General features: G+C 40.4%; 1 protein-coding gene across 2 annotated transcripts in view; it reads right to left on the bottom strand.

Moving 5' to 3' along the window:
* Positions 1-640: 640 nt before the first annotated feature.
* Positions 641-19,667, bottom strand: part of MOSPD2 (motile sperm domain containing 2) — an 84,019-nt gene continuing 64,992 nt past the window's right edge. For both annotated transcript variants that reach the window (XM_067566116.1, XM_067566117.1), the window contains exons 11-15: positions 10,339-10,435; positions 9,100-9,196; positions 5,806-5,935; positions 2,964-3,066; positions 641-2,307 (exon numbers count right to left, since the gene is read on the bottom strand). In XM_067566116.1, coding sequence (XP_067422217.1) covers positions 2,161-2,307; positions 2,964-3,066; positions 5,806-5,935; positions 9,100-9,196; positions 10,339-10,435 — 574 coding nt within the window. In that variant the 3' untranslated portion in view covers positions 641-2,160. The remainder of the gene's footprint in view (positions 2,308-2,963; positions 3,067-5,805; positions 5,936-9,099; positions 9,197-10,338; positions 10,436-19,667) is intronic.

Consider the following 19,667-nt stretch of genomic DNA (forward strand, 5'->3'; position numbering starts at 1 on the left):
ACTGAAAATATATGAAAGCACCAGAACATTAGAATATTTATATTGGCAAAGATTTTAAGAATATATTTCTTGCAATTTTACAATAAAGTGCTACTTTATCCAGTCAAAATTAGTGATAAGCATTTTATAAACAGAGTTAGTAAATCTTGTCTCTAATTTACAAATTACTGTATGTTACCAGAACTCTAGATTATTTTTCCAGAGGATGTTCCATTAAATGCTCTGCTGAAGGTTGAATATTTGGAATCTGAAGTACAGGAAAATAATTTAAACATTTTGGATAATGGTAACCTGTTTTTGAACAGCAGAGGTTGATAACGTATTAAATATTATGGAAAAGAAAAGAACAGAAGAAATTCAGCTGAACAAAACCCAGACAATGAAAAATTAAGAGAATATTGTGATAAAATAACATGAAGTATGAGTTAATACAGGATAGCTCACCCAGTAGAAAGGAATTTATGTAAAAGCTTTCCATTTATATAGTAAATTTTCAATAACCTTATTAGAGTGATATTCTGCTTCATCAGAATTAGTCTATTAGGTCACTACTTACATATTTTATAGAATAAAATATTGATGTTTTAAAAAAAAAGATTTTACTTTAATTATTATAGATGCCACATCATAGACATAAAGAGACACTGATATGAGAGACACACCCAAAGTTTGTCCTGTTTTTTCCCCTTAAATTTGTCTTTTCGGGGGAACAGTATATTCAAAATATAACATGAACTCTGCAATGATCTCTTCTAATCAATTAAAAAAATCAAAGCCATCAGACCAGCACTAATGAAGAGACTTACCTGGACAAGCCAATTTGTGGTGAAAACAAGAAATGGATTTCAGTTTTAAGTTTCAAGCATTTATTATAAATGGTGAGTAAAAAAAAGATTAAAAAATTTATGAAAGATATCATGTCTCTTTTTTAAGCCTTTAATTTTTAGATCATTTTAATATAAATATTTACAGAAATGAGTACAAAGAACTTTTGCTAGAATAAATTCTCAGTCATTGTATACACCATTCCTAAAATGCTTTCAAAAAAAGTAGCAGATACCATATTTTTCATATTCCATCTAATACACCCAATCTTTTCCTGACCTGGCTTGTTCCTTCTAAATATTCATGCATGATTGAACTATATTGCACATCTCTCAGAAATGTTTCTTACATTGATTATTTTTAACTTTTATATGAATCATGCAATTGACTATTGCTGACCTACTTAACAGTATGTTGTTTTGAAGTTTGAATAGAGTTCCTTCAACAACATCATGAAATTCGTAAACATTAAAGTAGGGAAATTTAACAGAACAAAATATCTGTAATTAATTAGGATAGTGTCTCAACAAAAATATTTTTATCAAATGTCTTTGGAATTATGGCAGGCATTTTTTCAGGGGAATATGGCTACAAATTGATGCACTGAGTATGCTATCTGGCATGAAATATTCATACAATAATTTTAAATTCAGAAAAAAACAAAAACAAAAACAAAAACAAAGAATATAACCATGATAAGGGTGCTGTTCTTGAATTTCAAAAAGTGCAACCATCTAATTACCGTGTACTGTATGTTCATGTCTATATTTTCATACATACTATGTACATAACACACATATAATGTAAGAAAAATCTAACCTATACTACATAACTATTTTAATTCTGGAAAAAAAAAAAAAAAAAAAAAGAGTAGGTTTAAAAAAAAATAAGTTTAAGCAGTCTGCTTGCACCTTTCAGTAAATCTTATATGCATGAGCATGAATGAAACTAAAAAAGTAACATTTAAATACTTCAACCAACAGCAGAAAGATAATATATTCTATGCATTTTTAAGTTTTATTATTACATTTAGTCATCTTTTTTGTTTGGTAATACTCATTAAGTTGTCCAGTGAACATAGCTTCTAGTTCTTCTAATATCCTCTTCTTTCTGTACTTTAGTAAGTGTCAAAACAGGTTCCGTACATTTCTGAGCTCTTGTTGGTCTTTCATTTCTTCTTTTACCAGCAAATAGTATGACTCAACGTTATACTTTTCAGTCTCAAGTGAGCCTAAGCTTTCCTCACATTTTCAGGATTTAATGAAGCAGCACCGGATTCTTTCTCTTTTCAAACTGATTAACACAGGCAGCATGTGTAGTACAAAGCATTGCTGTTTAGCATCTCTGAGTGTACAACAGGTAAAAGCAAAAGGCAGCAATAGCAACCAAGAACAATACTAATAAAACTATTAGCTGCTGGAACCAGACACAGTGATCAATCTGCTCTTGAAGTCTTTTATTAACTTGTAATAATTGAGTTAGCTGAAAAGAAAAATAAGTTATATGGTATTAAATAGCTTTTTACTGAATGAACTCTCCTATCTCTACTGATTTTAGCTATAGATAACCATGAGAAGCAGTTACAATACTGAATTTGCCAACAGTATATTTTATAGTATATTTTATAAGAAACACCAAAAAAACCTTCAAGAATTCCTTTTTCTATCACAGCATGCTCCCCTAATTTGGATTACATCTGTAGACGATACTATTTTAGAGGTATAAGCAATTCTATCTTGGCATATCTATATATGTGTGTGTTTACACATATGTGTGTGTATGTATACACACACACACAAAATAAAATGACATTTTTCTACTAAGCGGCAGATAGGGACACTTAACAATTCTAATATTTGAGGTTTGTAATACATATAAAAGGAATAAGAGCAGTGTATTGCAAGTGGAAAATGTAGTCGAGTTTTCATTTTATTAAGTATATCAAGAATCATTAAAATAATTATGTAATGCTATTTGGTTCACAGGTACTTTGAAGTGTTCAATTCCTTCATTGAAAATATTTTCAGTATTGAACTTGTTTTGTATTATTTAATTAAATCTTCTACTGCCATTTACAGCTGCAAGCTAATAATCTATAATTCTGTTCAATGTCCATTTGTATGGAAGAATACTCTTACCTGTAAGTGTAAATCTTCATTGGTTTTTGTAGGAATATTAAATGAATTCTCTTTTAATGTCAGAGTAGAAGGCTTACTATTTTCTACAACATGACATCTTAACCTGTCAAAATTCAAATGCAGTTGATCAATAATATTATAAAGTTTGTTATTTTAACTAAAAACATTGAAAAAATGTAAAGGACAAAAATCCTAAAATACACTTTTTATAACATATTCCAGTTCAATCTTTTTTTTTTAAAAAAACCATTGAATAGTTCAATACAATATTCTTATCAAAGATATGATTCTGACCCCAATGAAGTCAACAGGAGGTGGATCACATCCAAAATGCCACTGTTGCATTGTGATAGCTTTTGATGTATGAAGCCAGAACAGGAACAGAATGTATCATTTACCTTCATGCTTTTTACCTTACTGTTACGTTTCTCGTACACTATATAGCTGATTATAATCCAAGATTCAATACTACAGAAATGTTTTCATTTATGTTGAATATAAAAATATTTAAAGAAAGCAAAAACGGAATTTCAAAGCATGCCTAAATATACTTAGTTATCAGCTTCAAGACATGAGGTTTACACAAGATTAGAAAATTTACTCAAGAGGAAATAACCAGTCATTAATGTATCTGATGTCATACATGATATTGAAAATTAAAGCGTTTTATAAAAACACAGCAGGAACCATTTTGAAAACACGTAAAGCCCATTAGAGAGGAAATGGATGCATTTATTTGCAGGGGAGGAATCAAGCTTATTATGAGACTATTTCAGTTTTCATATGTGAGAAGAATGGAAATGCTAAATCTTTTAAAAGAAGAATAAAGCAGAAAAAAAAGGACAGAATGCTTTGGAATAATTTGTTTTTGAAAAAACAAAATGCTAACTGGCTTCCTCCAGAAGAGGACTTAGCAAGAGGGAGCTGTTCATCTGAGCCTATAAATACTTAAACAACACTTTACTGCACTCGATATAGGTTTCCCTGAAAATGAAAGGTTAGCACTGTATGAATCTACATGCCACATTACTGGATCAAGCACATTTCAGAACATCTTGCTTCCTGGTGCATTCATTTGTATTGGTTTCTTAGTCAAGTATTCCTTGAAGGCTGTTGTTGCAGTTTTAATATAGTCAAGTAATTTCTCACTATTGTTCAATGGCCTACCCTAACAAAATACCAGTGTTTAAGTAAGGAAGCATAAGAGTCACTTTTCTATATGTGTAAACAAAAATAATCTAAGAATGGTGTCATGTTTTCCTATACAGAACTTTATTCTTTTCTTTGGGGATTTGGAAGAAAGGAGAGATTAAACTATCCTTAGATGCTTTTTTTCAAAATACGAATCATATAAAATGTGAGAAATAATCTGAAAATTCCTTGAAAAGTGACACTGCTCTTATAAGCTTCAGAAAGAATGAGTTTGTTGAATGACAGAGCAATAGAAAATGTACTTAATGGATGCATTTATGAACTGCTTAATTAGCATAAGATATTCTCTTATGAGCATCTATGTACCATTTTGAATTAAATGGTTAGGTTCAACAGTCAGATCTCAAAACATATATATATATATATATATGGACTAGAAAAACAGATTTAATTAAACACAAAGAGGCAATTTAGTAAAACATGAATTTCAATATAAAGGGGGGAAATATATAATGAAGAAAGATCTTAGGTTTTAATGCCCTAACAAATTTGTCAGTTTTATTAAAGCCAAGTGCTTCCATCCTCAAAACTTTACTTTAATTGCTGTTAACTTTTTCCAACACTCTAACTGTGGAATTAAATTTTCCAACTCTGTTTTCTACCAGATAAAGAATCTTTTGAGATACGCTTTTTGGTATCCTGGTGAAAACTGATTAGGATTCAGCTAAGTTCTGAAAATTCTAGGTAAAATGAGTGTTCCAAAAATGTATAGAAGAGCAGCAGTTAGTAAGTGTAATTAAGGAGTGCATGAAATAAAGTGGAGTTCTGGAGAAGCTTTGCATCATGGATTAAGGTATATATTCAGTAAGGCAAGGCTGGTGGCCCTGCAAGACACATTTCTCCCGGGCATGTCTTACATGGGAAACAGCATTCTAGTGTTGGCTAGAAAATATTTCTATATTAAAGAATTCCTCTTTTTAACTATTTGCTATTTAGAAAACACCAAAAAAATTATAATAAAAAAACCTATTAAGATAATGTTAAACTGCAGTTCTAATTTAAAGAGTTATTATAAAAAATAGCACTTTCTTACTTAGCATATCTACTCTGTCTATTCAGTAACATCTGTTCACCTTTGTTACAAAAATAATTTTTGCTACTGCTGCTTACTCATGTTAACACTTAACAGTGAGAGGCCTGGTGTATACCGCCAGTGACACTGACTTACTAACAAACAGTTGACTTACTAAAGTTCCCCTACTGTGGCGTCTCCACTGTGCTGCGTTGACGGGAAACGCCCTCCGGTCAATGCAGCATTACTTTTTTCAGGGAGGGGGGCGGATTTACTGCATCAGCCGCAAAGCACTTCTGGGATCGACTGTGTGGGTCTCCACTGCCCACTCAATTAATCCTCCTACATTGATCCATGGAGCCAGACACAGCCCTGGCAGTGTAGACATACCCTGAGAGTTCAGTTCTATTACAGCTTATGCATCAATAACAAACTAAGTTCCAATCAATCAGTTATATCTATAAAACCCACTGTAGGCAATGGGGATGAACAGGGGTCACTGAGAGCAAAATTCAGCTTGTAGAATCTTTAATACTGGTGATGATGCACAAATATGAGAAATTAGAATATAAAACCCACATAAGAAAGCTGTTAAGCTAAGGCTAACTATATGCTTACCTATGTTCCACCACTTTGTTTCTAGGGACTTCTTTCCAAAAATGAGCCAATTCTGGTACACCTGCTCCAGAAGATTGGTCCATTTCTGCTGCCATTATCAGGAAACGGTCCTGCAGGGAAGCGGCAAAACCTGCCCTCAAGCAAAAAATCCAAAACAATACATTTAGCAGAGGTCGTATGCATAGACTAAAGCATCCCTTTTACTTCTCTAGGAAGGAAGCTAAAAAGTAATTTTATTTACAAAAGAAAACATGAACTGTGCAGTTTAAGTACATTTAACAGAACAGCACAAATACTGGAAAGAACCTCCAGTTACAGGTAAGTAACCTCTTCTTCGAGTGATAGTCCTTATGTATATTCCACATGTGGGTGACTCGCGACCAATGATCAGTGCAGAGGTGGGTGTGAGGATGCTAATGACACTGCAGTCTGTAGTATGCATGGCCCATGGCTGTGTCTATTGCTGCCATTTGTGTTATGGCATAGTGTGCCGTGAATGTGCGGACAGAACGCCATGTCACAGTTCAACAGGTATCTTGCCAGGACGCATCTGCCAGTAAGGCCGGGGAGGTGGCCTGTGCCTGTGTAGAACAAGCCGTGACCCTGCCTGGTGGAGGTAGATTGGAATGTTCGTAGCATTCGAGGATGCATCCCAAGGCCCATTTGAAGAATTGTTGGGACAAAAGGGCTCATCCCTCTGACCTTTTGGCGATGGCCACTAATAATTTAAGCAACTTTCAAAATGGTCAAGTCACGTGGAGGTAGAATGCTAGTGCGCATCAGACATCAAGGGAGTGCAGGGCCCTGTCAGGAGGGAGGCATGAGGTTTCTGGCAGAATGCCAGCAAGTGGATGGACTCACTGAGGTGGAACTCAGATACCACTTTTGGAAGGAATCTGGGGTGCAGCCATAAGGACACCTTGTCCTGGTGAAATACCATGTGGGTGTGGTCTGCCATCATGGTTGTGGGCTCACTGACTCATCTGGCTGAGGTAATGAATACCAAGAATGCCACTTTCATTGAGAGGTGGGAGGAGTATGTGGCCATTGGTTCAAAGGATGGTCTTGTGAGGGCAAAGAGAACGAGATTAAGGTCCCTTAGGGGTGTGGGCTTCAGCACTGGTGGAAAGGGGATGAGCTATCCTTTCATGAAGTGGGCAGTGGTACGATCCATAAATACAGAGGGATACGTGGTGTTGCGTATGCCAGTGAGCATTCCAGATGTTTGGGTGTCCAGGTGACCATTGATACCGTTGGTGCCAGGCCTTACCCTTCATCTGGGGTATGTTGGGGTGCTGCTCCAGCCAGATCCACGTGCAACATCTCACCTGACCTGACTCAGGAAGGAAACGCTGAGCCTGGAAGTAGTCTTCTGCAGAGACCTGCTCTTGTGCCCATGACAGTGTTTTTTGCTTGTGTCGGGACTTTTCCTTAGCCTTCACCACTGCCAGCTCCAAGGCAGGCACGGTGCTCAGAGGGCACTCACTGCCGGTGGCAGCCGCTGTACAGGGAGGTCTTCCAGGCCACAACCTGAGTGAGTCCAGGGCCACATTGCCTCCTCCATAAGATATCTGTGGAAACAGACCTTGAGGGCTTCACTAGTCCTGGGAGGAAAGGACTTACAGATGGCAGGATGTGCGCCTCATCCAGGCAGTAGAGACACTGCTGGTTCTTGACACTCATGGACAAAGAGTATGGGCAGGAGAGACATTTTTTGAAGCCCAGGATCCTGGGCATAGTCCCCCGGCGGGAGGTGGGTGGGAGGGGGAATGTGGTAGACTAAGAGTGTGAAGGAACAGGGGTTCTGACCGAGGCCATGTAGTGTGAAGAGGGACTTGCAGCGTGAAGAGGAAGTAGCAGCAACCCACAGTATTTCTTATACCCTCATCTGGGAGCACAAGAAGCAGTACGCATGTGCAGGTTAAAGGACACTTCTAAGAAACACTTCCAGACTCAGGTGTCTGGCACGCGTGCACATCCATGTGTGGAATACACATAAAGACCATCACTCGAAGAAAAAGAAAAGTACATTGCAACTACAAACAGGTGTCAAAAACTTGTGAAGTCGCACAGGAATAAAGGAGAAAACACATTAAACTGTAGGAATTAAAATCTTCAGAATGGAGACTATTTAGCCAAACTGTGCCAGCAATTCTAGGCTAATGATCCAAAAACTTTGGTACCAGGAACTTATTGCAACTGTTGCTTCACGAAATGGACTTGTTGCATTTGATAAGGTTAGTAAAAGAGGGGTTGGGATGGCAATAGAGACATGAGACAATAAGCTAATAATCACTTTAGTAGATTTATGGCATAGTTTAACATAATTACCCTTAACAAAATTATTTCAACATCTGGACCCTCTGAGATTAAAAAGAAAACTAAACACACTGATGCATTTTTAATTAGGAATGCTTTAAATGGGACTCATTTGGAGACATATGTGGCAATATATGGAAAATATAAAGAATGAATTTAGCATTCACTCATGCTAAACATTCCTCTCAAAGATTTGTTAAAAGATTCCATATTATTTCATTACAAAAGAGCTAGCCAGGCAGAAAGATGTAAGATGTAACTACTCTTTATAGAAATGTATTCCCAAAACGACTTACATTTTATTTTCATAACACAAAATTGGAATTTCTTCTTTTCCATCAAACATCAGTAAGCAGTACGATATCAGTATAAATTACAAATCACATGGATGAAATATTAACGTTATCTGTACTGAATGAAATTAATTGTGTGTGTTCGTTCATCTTCTCCAGAAGCCACCCGCATTTTCTTTATTTTACATTCAAAATACAGACACTTTGGTAAAAAGACAGGACTAATGATAATCACATTAGTGATTAACAGAACACTTCTCTATATTGGATGAAGAAAATAATTCAAATCAAATCTCCTCAACATACATCTTTAAATATGATGCTTATTTTAAATCCTTCACTAGGCATTACTGCAATAGATTAAAACAGCCGTTAGCCATTCTTGCAGATAACCTAACATAGGCCCACTCTTAATTTAGCAGCAAAGAACTTGGATAATGAAGCAGTGTCAAGGAGAAACAGCAACACCAAGCAGAAAAAACGCAGTTTGGGTGCCTTGTTTTGTTAAGTAAATCTCCATTATTAGTCCACTGCTCTTGTAGAAGGGCCCAAAGCTCATGATGCCAGGAGGTGTGTACTACAACTGAGAATATATGGTGACCAACTAACAGAATAGCTGTTACTTATGCATGTACCTCTGGTAGACGTGTTTGAAAATTCTGTCCTATGAGTTTTTACTTACCACCATGGAGGGATACTACTATGTCTATTGATGTACCAGGTTCACAGCTACTATTACTTGGTTTAACTCTGTATTTGTCAGGAGCAGTTGTTCTCACCTAAAAGAAAAACAAGCAAGCATATGTATGTCAGAGATTAACATGTTACACCTACCAATTCTGTTACTGCTAAGTTACAAAAAAAAAAAAAAAAAAAGAGAGAGAGACAGACACAGGGTTTGGTGTTCCTAAAATGTTAACAGCCCTCTATTATTGCGAAAAGATGGCGTAATGAAGACAATAGAAAACCCCACACCTCTTTCCTTTTGGAAAGTAGTCTTAGAAGCTAATGCTTCCAATTTCTTCCTCTACCAGTTTTGTCCTTCCCTATTTCTTCTCTCTCTCCTTTTTTTTACATGAATAAAACAAAACAAAATAAGATTACTAAATGTAATGCTTGTGAAAATTGTTGGTTTTACAACTTTGAAACCATCTATCTTTGAATTATCAATATATGCAGAGAACAACTATGAAGTGGTGGCAAGCCAAGTCTAGGCACACCTAAATTCTTTTAATTTCCTGCATCCCTATTAACATGGCCACTAAGCTGAACATGAAACAGAGATGGCACTTATTCCTCTGAGGGAATGGATTTTTCAGCTGCTTTGATACATCAGAAAGAGCTGATGGAATGAACAATAAAGTGATCATTACATAGTGGTTCCCCCTTCATTCTTTTTAGGGAGGATCCAGAGGATCATGAGGTGAAATTTATAATCATCCCTAAATCCTCGCTCATGCACGGTTTCCTGTGTGGATTTATGCTGTTTACCATCATATTTGGTGTTGGTTTCATATGTGACAAATGCAGGCAAAAGTTTGCTTTAATTTCTATAACCTGCCCCCAGAGATCATCATAATGGATAAAACACAACAAAATATTAGATGACCTACAAAACCTTAAGTAAAATAGTTCTTTTTTCTCCAAATACTAAAATGGAAAAGGAGACCATGTAGGTAAAGGGGGGTAAAAATCCAGCAATGGCTGAACACCCAAATAGACAAGAAATGCTTCAAACTTTAAGAAATGTAAGGACACTACTCTCCCATTATTTTTTTACCATAATTATCTTATTTGACATTTATTCCATGAGAGATCTGGAACTTTGGAATGTTTGCCAGGACAAATGTATATTTCTATACAAGTGCAAAGCATGTGGTCAACAAAACAAAACAAGGTATATACACAAAATATTATTTACCTTAAAGGCCACTATATTTTTAGTCACATTTGTCAGAACTATCAAGCATTTTTTTTCTCCAGTTTCTTTGGGTCCAAAAAACAATTCCTCTGCTGGACTAATTGAAAATAAAATAAAAATATGGTTTATACAAACTTGCATTTAATCCACTATTTTCAACACAAATAATCTTTCTAAATAATTTATCATAAAACAAATCTGAGTTTATTTATCCACAGGCAGGCGACCACAATAACCTGCAGCAGATTTAAATTTGGTAGAATCCAAAGTTGGTAACAGTAAAAGGTGGAAGTGTTTTGTGTGTGTGTAGGCACTAGAAACTAAAGGTTTGTCTCTCCCCCTGCTTTATACTCTTATGTAATTGGAAAAAAGGAGGTTATGCATCTCTTTCAACATTTTATCATGTTGGTACTATCATTCTGGAAATTGATATTGATCTTGAATAGAGAAAGCAGAGCATGTGCATATCTCAAGTAAGAGTAATGATGGATAATGGAAGGAAAAGAAGTGGTGCAAGAAAATATTAGGTTTTTTTTTAAGTCACTGAAAGGCACACATAAAAGTGTGCTATACCTTTTTTCCTGACAATTTTTTTTTCTGAAAAGTGGAGGGTCGTGTTAAATAATCAAGGTCAATTCCTTTCTTTTCCCCAATTTCTTAACAGTAATTTAGATTGTTTTGACCCCTTCCCCCATCAAAGCTAGTTTTTCCCTTTCCCTCTACCCACCCTTTATACCATTCACAGGTAGCTTTGTACTTCACTTGGGAGGGGATGGGTTCAGCAGTAGAAGTACTTAGCATACTAAAGCCTGTCTGAGGACATAAGGCTACCCTATTCTAAACAGAAGCAGTCTAGTGCTGTTTTGGTGAGGAAAGGAGTACCTATGTGCCATAAGGCATCCAGTAATCTGCATGGGAGTGGAAAAGGCAAATCAAAGAGAAATAGTGGATGGGACAGGACAAACTATGATGAGGGAAAAGTGATGGAAGGGGCTGGCTTTCTAATCAACAGCAAGGTTATCTGGGCACCTGGGCTCCCCCCATAATCCGCTGAATTCCCAATCGCAAAATGAATACTCAATTTGTGAGAAAGCAGCTAATTGCGGCTGGTTGTCCTGTTCCCTGCTACTGGTGTAAACAAACTACCTCACCAGGAAACGTAAGAAAAATAGACAGTAAGTTAGGGGATTCTGTGACAGAGGGGCACTGTCACAAAGGGTGAGGAAGTAACCTGGGGAAAGTAGTGAGGAGCTAAGACAGGCATCTAGCCTGCTGCTCCTGGTTTTAGGGCCCAAGGCTCTGAGATAGTTGGTCAGAACTGCCTTCAGTAAGATAAGCATTAAAAGTCAACTCTACTGGCCATTTTTGTAGGCCTGCCTGTGGTCAGCAGTCTCACATGACAAAAAACATTACTAACCTTTTCTAACTGCTGTTCTTCAAGAGGTTTGCTCATGCAGGTGTGCCTGTGACGCATGCATAGTTGCCGGAGATTTTTCCCTGAGTGGTATCCATAGGAATGGCACCAGCACTCCCTGACACCACATGCATATGCGCTGGTATAAGGCATGCTGCTAGCTCTGCGCGTTCTCAGTTCCTTCTTGCCGGTAACTCCGACAGAGGGGTAGGAGGGTGAGTCATGGAATAGATATGAGCAACACATCTTGAAGAACAACCATTATGAAAGGCCATTTTTCCTTCTTCATGTGCTTGCTCATGTCCCCTTCCATGCTAGGTGACTCACAAGCAGTACTCCTGGAGGTGGTCTCGGAGTTCATGGATATGCTGACTGCAACACTGCTCTCCCAAAATTGGCATCATCATGGGCCTGTTGGGCGATGGCATTGTGGGACTCAAAGGTATGAATTGATGACCATGTTGTGGCTCTGCAGATGTCCTGGATTGATTCTTGCACAAGGAACGTTGCTGACGAAGCCTCGGCTCTCATGTAATGAGCGGTCATGATGGCTGTAGGAATAACCTTTGCCTACTTGTAACAAGCCCAGATACAGGGGGTCATCCAGGATGAGAATCTTTGAGACGACACAGTCTCATCGTTTCTGCTACTGCTACAAAGAGTTGCACAGATTTGCAGAAGAGCTTAGTCCTTTCAATATAGAAGATGTCCAATGTATGCAGCCGATGTTCCTTAGTGGTCTTGTAATGTTTCGGGAAAAAGACAGGAGGAAAAATGTCCTGGTTGTTATGGAATTTCAACACCACCTTTGGTAGAAAGGCTGGAGGGGGGCGCAGCTGGACCTTGTTCTTGAAGAACACCATATGAGGAGGTTCTGATGTCAGGGCTTTGATCTCGGAGATCCTTCTGGCCAAGGTGATTGCCACCAGGAAGGTGACCTTCCAAAAGAGAAGCAGTATGGGACAAGATGCTAATGGTTTGAAGTGGGGCCTCGTGAGCCTTGACAGGATCAGGTTTAAGTCCCAGGGAGAATTAGGTCATGAACTTGAGTGTAGAGTCAAGGCTCTTGAGAAACCTGACTATCATCTCATAGAAGAACACTGATCTGCTCTGCACAGGAAGGTGGAAGGCTGAGATGGTTGCCAAGTGAACCTTAATAGACGGAAACAGACACACCTTGATGTTTCAGGTGGAGCAGATAGTCCAGGATAGACTGCAGAGAAGACGGGGATGTCCAGAAATGTTTCCATTTGACCACATAGGTAGCCCTGGTGGAAGGCTTTCTGCCACAGAGCAAGACTCGCCAGACCTATTCTGAGCAGGCCTGCTGTTCAGGGTTCAGCTGCAGGAATGCAAGGTTCAGTTGAAGCAATCAGCTGTGGTCTTGTGAAATCAAGTCCGGGTGGCGTGGGAACGTGAGTGGAGCTGCCACTGAAAGGTCCAGAAGTATACTGAACCAATGCTGGTGTTCCCAGGCCGGTGCTATCAGTGTAATCTTCACATTGTCCCGTTTGACCTTTAGGAGGACGCTGTGAACCAATGGGATCGCTGGGAAGGTGTATAGCATGCGGTCTGCCCCAAGAGCAGGAGGGCATAGAAGAGGGATCCCCTACTGTGCCCACGTAGTGAACAGAACCGATAGCATTTCCTGTTCTGTCTGGTGGCAGTTCTGTTCTGTCTGACATGTCCAAAACTAGAGTTCACTGACGGATGATGGGTGGCAAAATGTACCCCTTTCATTACAGAACCTGGGTCCCTTCACCAAGTTAGCAAAGCAAGGACCAGCAGCGGAACTGTGAGTAACGAGTCCAAGTAGTTTCTGCTCAGGGAACAGACTGAGGCTAGCCAGATCTGTAAGGGTCTGAGGTGTAGCCTTGAGTACTGCCCCACAGAGGTACATGCCACCATGTGACCCAACAGTTTGGGGCAAACCCAAGCAGTTGTTAGCGGGTGGGTTATAATCTTGGAGACTAGGTTCAACACAGCTCGGAAACTTGCTTCCAGTAAGTATGCCTTGGCCTGGGTCGTGTTGAGCACTGACCCGATGACCTCTATTCTCTGAACCAGGACCAGAATTGATTTTTGCTTGTTTATCAAGAGACCCAGAATACAGAAGGTGGCTTATACTGTACCAATGTTGTGCTGGATCTGAGCCTGTGAGCAGTCTTTGATCACCCAGTCGTCGAGAGGTAGACTTGCATGCCTCATGTCCAAGGAAGGCTGTTACTACTGCCATACACTTCATGAAGACTTGTGGGGCTGCCAACAGGCCAAAGGGAAATGCAGTGCACTGGTAGTGTTGTTGACCCACTATGAGCCTGAGGAATCTCCTGTGCTTCTGGAAGATGGAGATGTGGAAATAAGTGTCCTTTAAATCGAGGACAGCGTATCAGTCTCCTGGATCCAGGGAGGGAATGACGGAGACCATGCGGAACCTCAGTTTCTTAAGATATTTGTTGAGGTGACACAGGTTCAGGATGGACTGTAGACCCCCTTTGGCCTTCGGGATTAGGTAATATCAGGAGTAAAACCCAATCCTTCTCACATCTCAAGGAATCTCTTCTACAGTCCCCACACATAGAAGGGTTTGCAACTCCTGCACAAGAAGCTGCTTGTGAGAAGGATCTTGAAGAGGGACGGGACGGGATTGGGGGGGGGGGTATAACCAACTGTTATAGTGCTGAGTACCCAACAGTCCAACATTATATATGACCACACTGGACTGAAGGGTGACAGGCAGTCCACAAACAAAACAGAGGATGGATCTGGAGTTGGGACTGGTATGCCATCCTTGGGCATATCTTCAAAAGGCCCACCTGACCCCACCGGGATATCTATGTGAGCCCGAATGGGAGGCATTTTAGGCCCTGCAGCCTTCCAGATTCCCAGTGCCTTCCTGGAGACCAGGGGCATGTAAAGGCCCAGGAAAGAGCAGTATAGCTCTTGAGTCTTTGAAGCCACAAAACTTAAAGTCTGTCTGTTTGGAGAACAGGGAGATCCCCTCAAAGGGGAGATCCTAGATGGACTGCTACACTTCGTGAGAGAGGCCCGATAACTGGAGCCACAATCAGCGCCTTATGGTGACCACTGATGCCATAATCCTGGCTGCTGAGTCGGCAACATCCAGAGTTGCCTGCAGGGAAGTCTTGCCTTCCTCCAGGATGTCTGTGAACTCCTGCCTTGAGCCCTGCGGCAGAGAGTGCTTAAATTTGACCACTGAGTCCAACAGGTTAAAATTGTATCTCCCCAGCAGAGTCTGCTTGTTAGAAATACATAACTGGAGGCTGCTCGTCAAATAAACCTTATGCCTGAACAGGTCCAGTCTCTTAGCCTCTTTATTTTTGGGGTAGCATCTGATCACCCCTGCCTCTCCCACTCATTTGCAGCTGACACCACCAGGGGCGGGAGGTGGAGGATGTGAGTACAAGTACTCAAACCCACTAGCTGGTACACAGTACTTCTTCTATACCCTGTTTGAGGTGGGGCAGAGACGAAGGGGTCTGCCATAGTGCCCTGACAGGTCCCAACACCACCTCATTAACTGGCACGGCTACTCTGGAGGGGGCCACTGCAGCCAGGATATCAATTAAGCTGTGAGTAGATTCCTTCAGCTCCTGAGCTTCCAATCCCAAGCTTGCGGTGACCCATTTCAGGAGTCCTGGAGGGGCCCTGATGTCATTGTTGTGGGAGCGGGTTACTAGGTCTTGTGACCACTTCATTCGGGACAGATGACGATAACGGAGTCTGGTGCTTCAGCCGGGTACTGGTATGTCTTTGGCGGGGCGAAGGATTCCCCATCAGAATCTGAAGAGGATTCTTCCCTTTGAGACCATGGCAGTGCAGTGCCCCCTTCCACCTCCAGGAGGTGTCGGGGAACTGGTGACCGACAACAGGTTGGAGACTACCGCAACTGGATCATGGATGATTTTTTCTGGATGGTGCTGCGATGGAACTTGCCACTCCTTTATCCCTTTTATTCTGTCACGTTGGCTGGCAGTAGAGCGTGGGGGGGGAGGGATTAACGACATCGGGAGGGACATCAGATCCTTTGCCGCCTGGAAAACCTCGAGTTGAAGGGTCCCAATGACAGTTCCTAGAACTCGGTGCTCTAGGTAGAGTCACTGGAGCAGACAGTGGCTCTGGGGAGGGAGTGGCCCAGCGTGGGTCGCACTATGCCAGCTACTCTCCACTTCTCCTTCTTGGTCACCAGAGAGCGCTTTCTGAGTGCACTGTTTCTTGTGCTTCTTCCTCAGCACCAGAGATGGAGATTGGTGCTGGGAAGAGCAAAGTGCTGGTGGAGTGCTTTGCAAGGAATCTGAAGTGCTCAGCACCAATTCGGGGTGGCTCAGCTTGGAGGCCGGTCTGAGGCCTGCCTCCATGTGTAAGGCCCTCAGACAGATGTCATCATCTTTTTGAGTGTGTGGTCTAAAGCCCCTGCAGATCTGACACTTCTCTTTAATGTGATTTTCTCAAGACACTTTAGAGAGCTCAAGGGCGGGTCACTCACTGACATGGACCTGCCGCAGGAGGCACACGGGTTGAAGCCTGGGAACTGGCACATGCCTAGACCCTGGGGCTAAAGTCTCTTGAGAAGAGGACAACTATTCACACTAGTATATACACTAACATGAGGAAGTATATACACTAACTACAATAACCATACAATATCTACAAAAGTCCAAACCAGTGGTAAAGAAGCCTTGCAAAAGCAAGAAGGATCATTCCAAGCAACCATCATGGGCAGTAAGAAGAAACTGAGGGCACAGAGCCAGCAGCACCCCTTACACCCATTCATACACATGCGGCTCCAGGGGTGCTAGAGCTGGTCATATGGATGACACAGAGAGAAAAATCTCCAGCAACTGCGCACACAGAATGCACATAAATAACATGAAATGGACATGAGCAAGCACTTGAAGAACTCTCTTTGCAAGCTAACTTAGAGCAATGTGTGGTGGGAAAAGGGGATGGAACAGCTCCCTTTTCATAGACTATAAAGTTTGTTCATTTCACAAGTTCTCTATAAATGTGTGTGCGCGCACACCTAAAATAATGTACTATTGTGTTGAAGAACTGCTGTCTTTTATCATAAATTGCAGTCTGGAATTTGAATAAGCATCTTTTAGCTTACACAAAATCTTTCTTTCTACTCCATTTCTGAGGCAACCTGGAACACAAGCCAGCTAGATACCACAGATTTCCAAGACAAGATCAGTTGCCATTTATTTATTTTAAAACTCTCAAAATTTAGTCAATATTTCCTGAGAATTGAAGTTGACAAGTATTGCAGTGCTCTAAATAATCTAACATTTTAATACAAAACTTTCCTTCCAAATCAACCTTTGATCTTTGCTTTCCATCTTTTTTATTCAGCAGTCATTTACTGTAGGATTATTACTTTGCATGAAGATCTCAAAGTGCATTGCAATAATTAATAAAGCTGCTCAACTTCTTTATAAGGTAAGTCCTATATCCATTTTTCAATTGCACAAATTGAGGTACAGAAGAAGCATAAGTGATTTGCCCAAGGTCTGTCAGAAAGTTAGTGATAGATCTGGTAACAAACCTGTCTTGAATCCAAGTCATCTGCCCTAGCCACTAGACTACATATCTTCCCGAGAAAAACTCAGAAGTGTCTAACATTTCTGTCTCAAGCAAGAATTACAGTACAACATATATTCTGCATTCATGACTTTTTGTGGTTTTCTTAGAGTGATTATACTGAGAATGATGAAAATGTTGTTGAGAGATTCCATTTTTACTGTGTCTCAGTTACTTCTCATCAGTTTTGTTCAGTTTACAAGTTAAGATAGGGCCGGCAGCTGGAAAAAACTCTACAAACTTGAGATGGGATCTGAGAGTTAAATGGGTTCTATTTCATTTGTCCATACGGTGACCAGATAGCAAGTGTGAAAAATCAGGACACATTTCTTCCCCAGGGAGGCAGGGGGTACAGTTGCATATATAAGACACAGTCCATAATATTGGGACATCTGGTCACCTTACTTGCCCAGTAACAAAGTCAGTATTGGCTGTGCAGCTATATGAGGTGTAAAAAGCAGTAGTTACTTGGTTACTGCAGTAGAATGCAAACCAGAAAGCACATGAGGAGCAGCTCTTTTAGGTAAAAAGAGACAATTTTACAAATTCATTTTTCTGTGTATAAGCCGCACCCAAGATCCACCACTGCAACAAAAGCTTCTAGTGCCGCATATTACTTCAGCTTTCTTTTTTCCAATAGTATATTATTTTGATAATTAATCCAATCACCATGTATAGCATATTCTACCTCTCTAGCTTTTACTTTGGCAACAGCAGCATAGGCTATAGAGACACCATTTCTTCATTTTCCAAATCAGTAACACCACAAGTATGAGCACTGGTAGACTTCACTAAATTAAATCTTCCTCTTGTTTCCAACAAACTCAAACCCTTCTAATGCAATGGTAGAGCACAAAAGATTCTAGTATGATAAATTCCAGAGGGTTAGCCGTGCTAGTCTGTATACAGCAAAAACAATGAGAGTCCTGTAGCACTTTAAAGACTAACAAATTTAATTTCTGCAGGCATAAGCTTTCGTGGGCTGTAACTCACTTCGTCAGATGTAAGGAATAGAAATCAGATAGGATGTATATATATACATCTAAGGGTAAGGAACAACAATGGGGAAGTTAGATATAAGCAAAGTCCATTCAGTTAGAGTAGTTGAGGCCTATTCACAGCCATTGATTAGGAGGTGAGAAAGTGTGAACAGTGACGATTACTTCTTGTAATGAGTAATTCTGCGGTGACCTGGAATCCTACTTTCGCCGTCTCCGACTCAAGGAATATTTCCACCACACCACTGAACAACACACTAACCCACAGATACCTTCCTACCAACGCTACAAGAAGAAGAATTCTCCATGGACTCCTCCTGACGGTCAAAACAACAGACTAGACTTTTACATAGTGTGTTTCTGCCAACGTGCACAAGCTGAGATTGTCGACAAGCAACACTGCTTGCCCCATAACCTCAGCCATGCAGAACGTAATACCATCCACAGCCTCAATAACAACTCTGACATTCTAATCAAAGAGGCAGACAATGGAGATGCTGTTGTCATCATGAATAGATCTGATTACGAACAGGAAGCCACCAGACAACTCTCCAACACCACATTCTGCAAGCCACTACTGTCCGATCCCACTGAGGAATACCAAAAGAAACTACAACATCTACTTAAGAAACTCCCTAAAGAAACACAGGAACAAATCTACACAGACACACCCCCTGAGGGTTATTCTATCTGCTACTCAAGATCCACAAACCTGGGAATTCTACACGCCCCACCATCTCAGGCATTGGCACTCTCACAGCAGGACTGTCAGGCCATATGGACTCTCTCCTCAGGCCCTATGCCACCAGCACTCCTAGCTATCTTCGTGATACCACTGACTTCCTGAGAAAACGACAATCCATCCCGAGAAAACACCATCCTAGCCACTATAGATGTAGACGCTCGCTACACCAACATTCCACACAAAGATGGAGTACAAGCCATCAGGAACATTTTCCCTGATGATGATATGTCACACCTGGTAGCTGAACTTTGTGACTTTGTCCTGACCCACAACTACTACAGATTTGGAGCAAATCTATATCTTCAAGTCAGTGGCACAGCTATGGGCACCCGAATGGCCCCACAGTATGCCAACATTTTTATGGCTGACCTAGAACAACGCTTCCTCAATACTTGTCCCCAAGCACTTCTCCTTTACCTACGTTACACTGATAACATTTTCATCATCTGGACCCATGGGAAAGAGTCCCTCAAAGAATTTCACCGGGATTTCAATAATTTCCACCCCTTCATCAACCTCAGGCTGGACCAGTCCACACAAGAAATCCACTTCCTGGACACTACAACACAAA

This window comes from Emydura macquarii, unplaced genomic scaffold, assembly GCF_026122565.2.
Source record: "Emydura macquarii macquarii isolate MOO-44397 ecotype Brisbane River unplaced genomic scaffold, CSIRO-AGI_Emac_v2 contig_2734, whole genome shotgun sequence".
Classification (NCBI taxonomy): domain Eukaryota; kingdom Metazoa; phylum Chordata; order Testudines; family Chelidae; genus Emydura; species Emydura macquarii.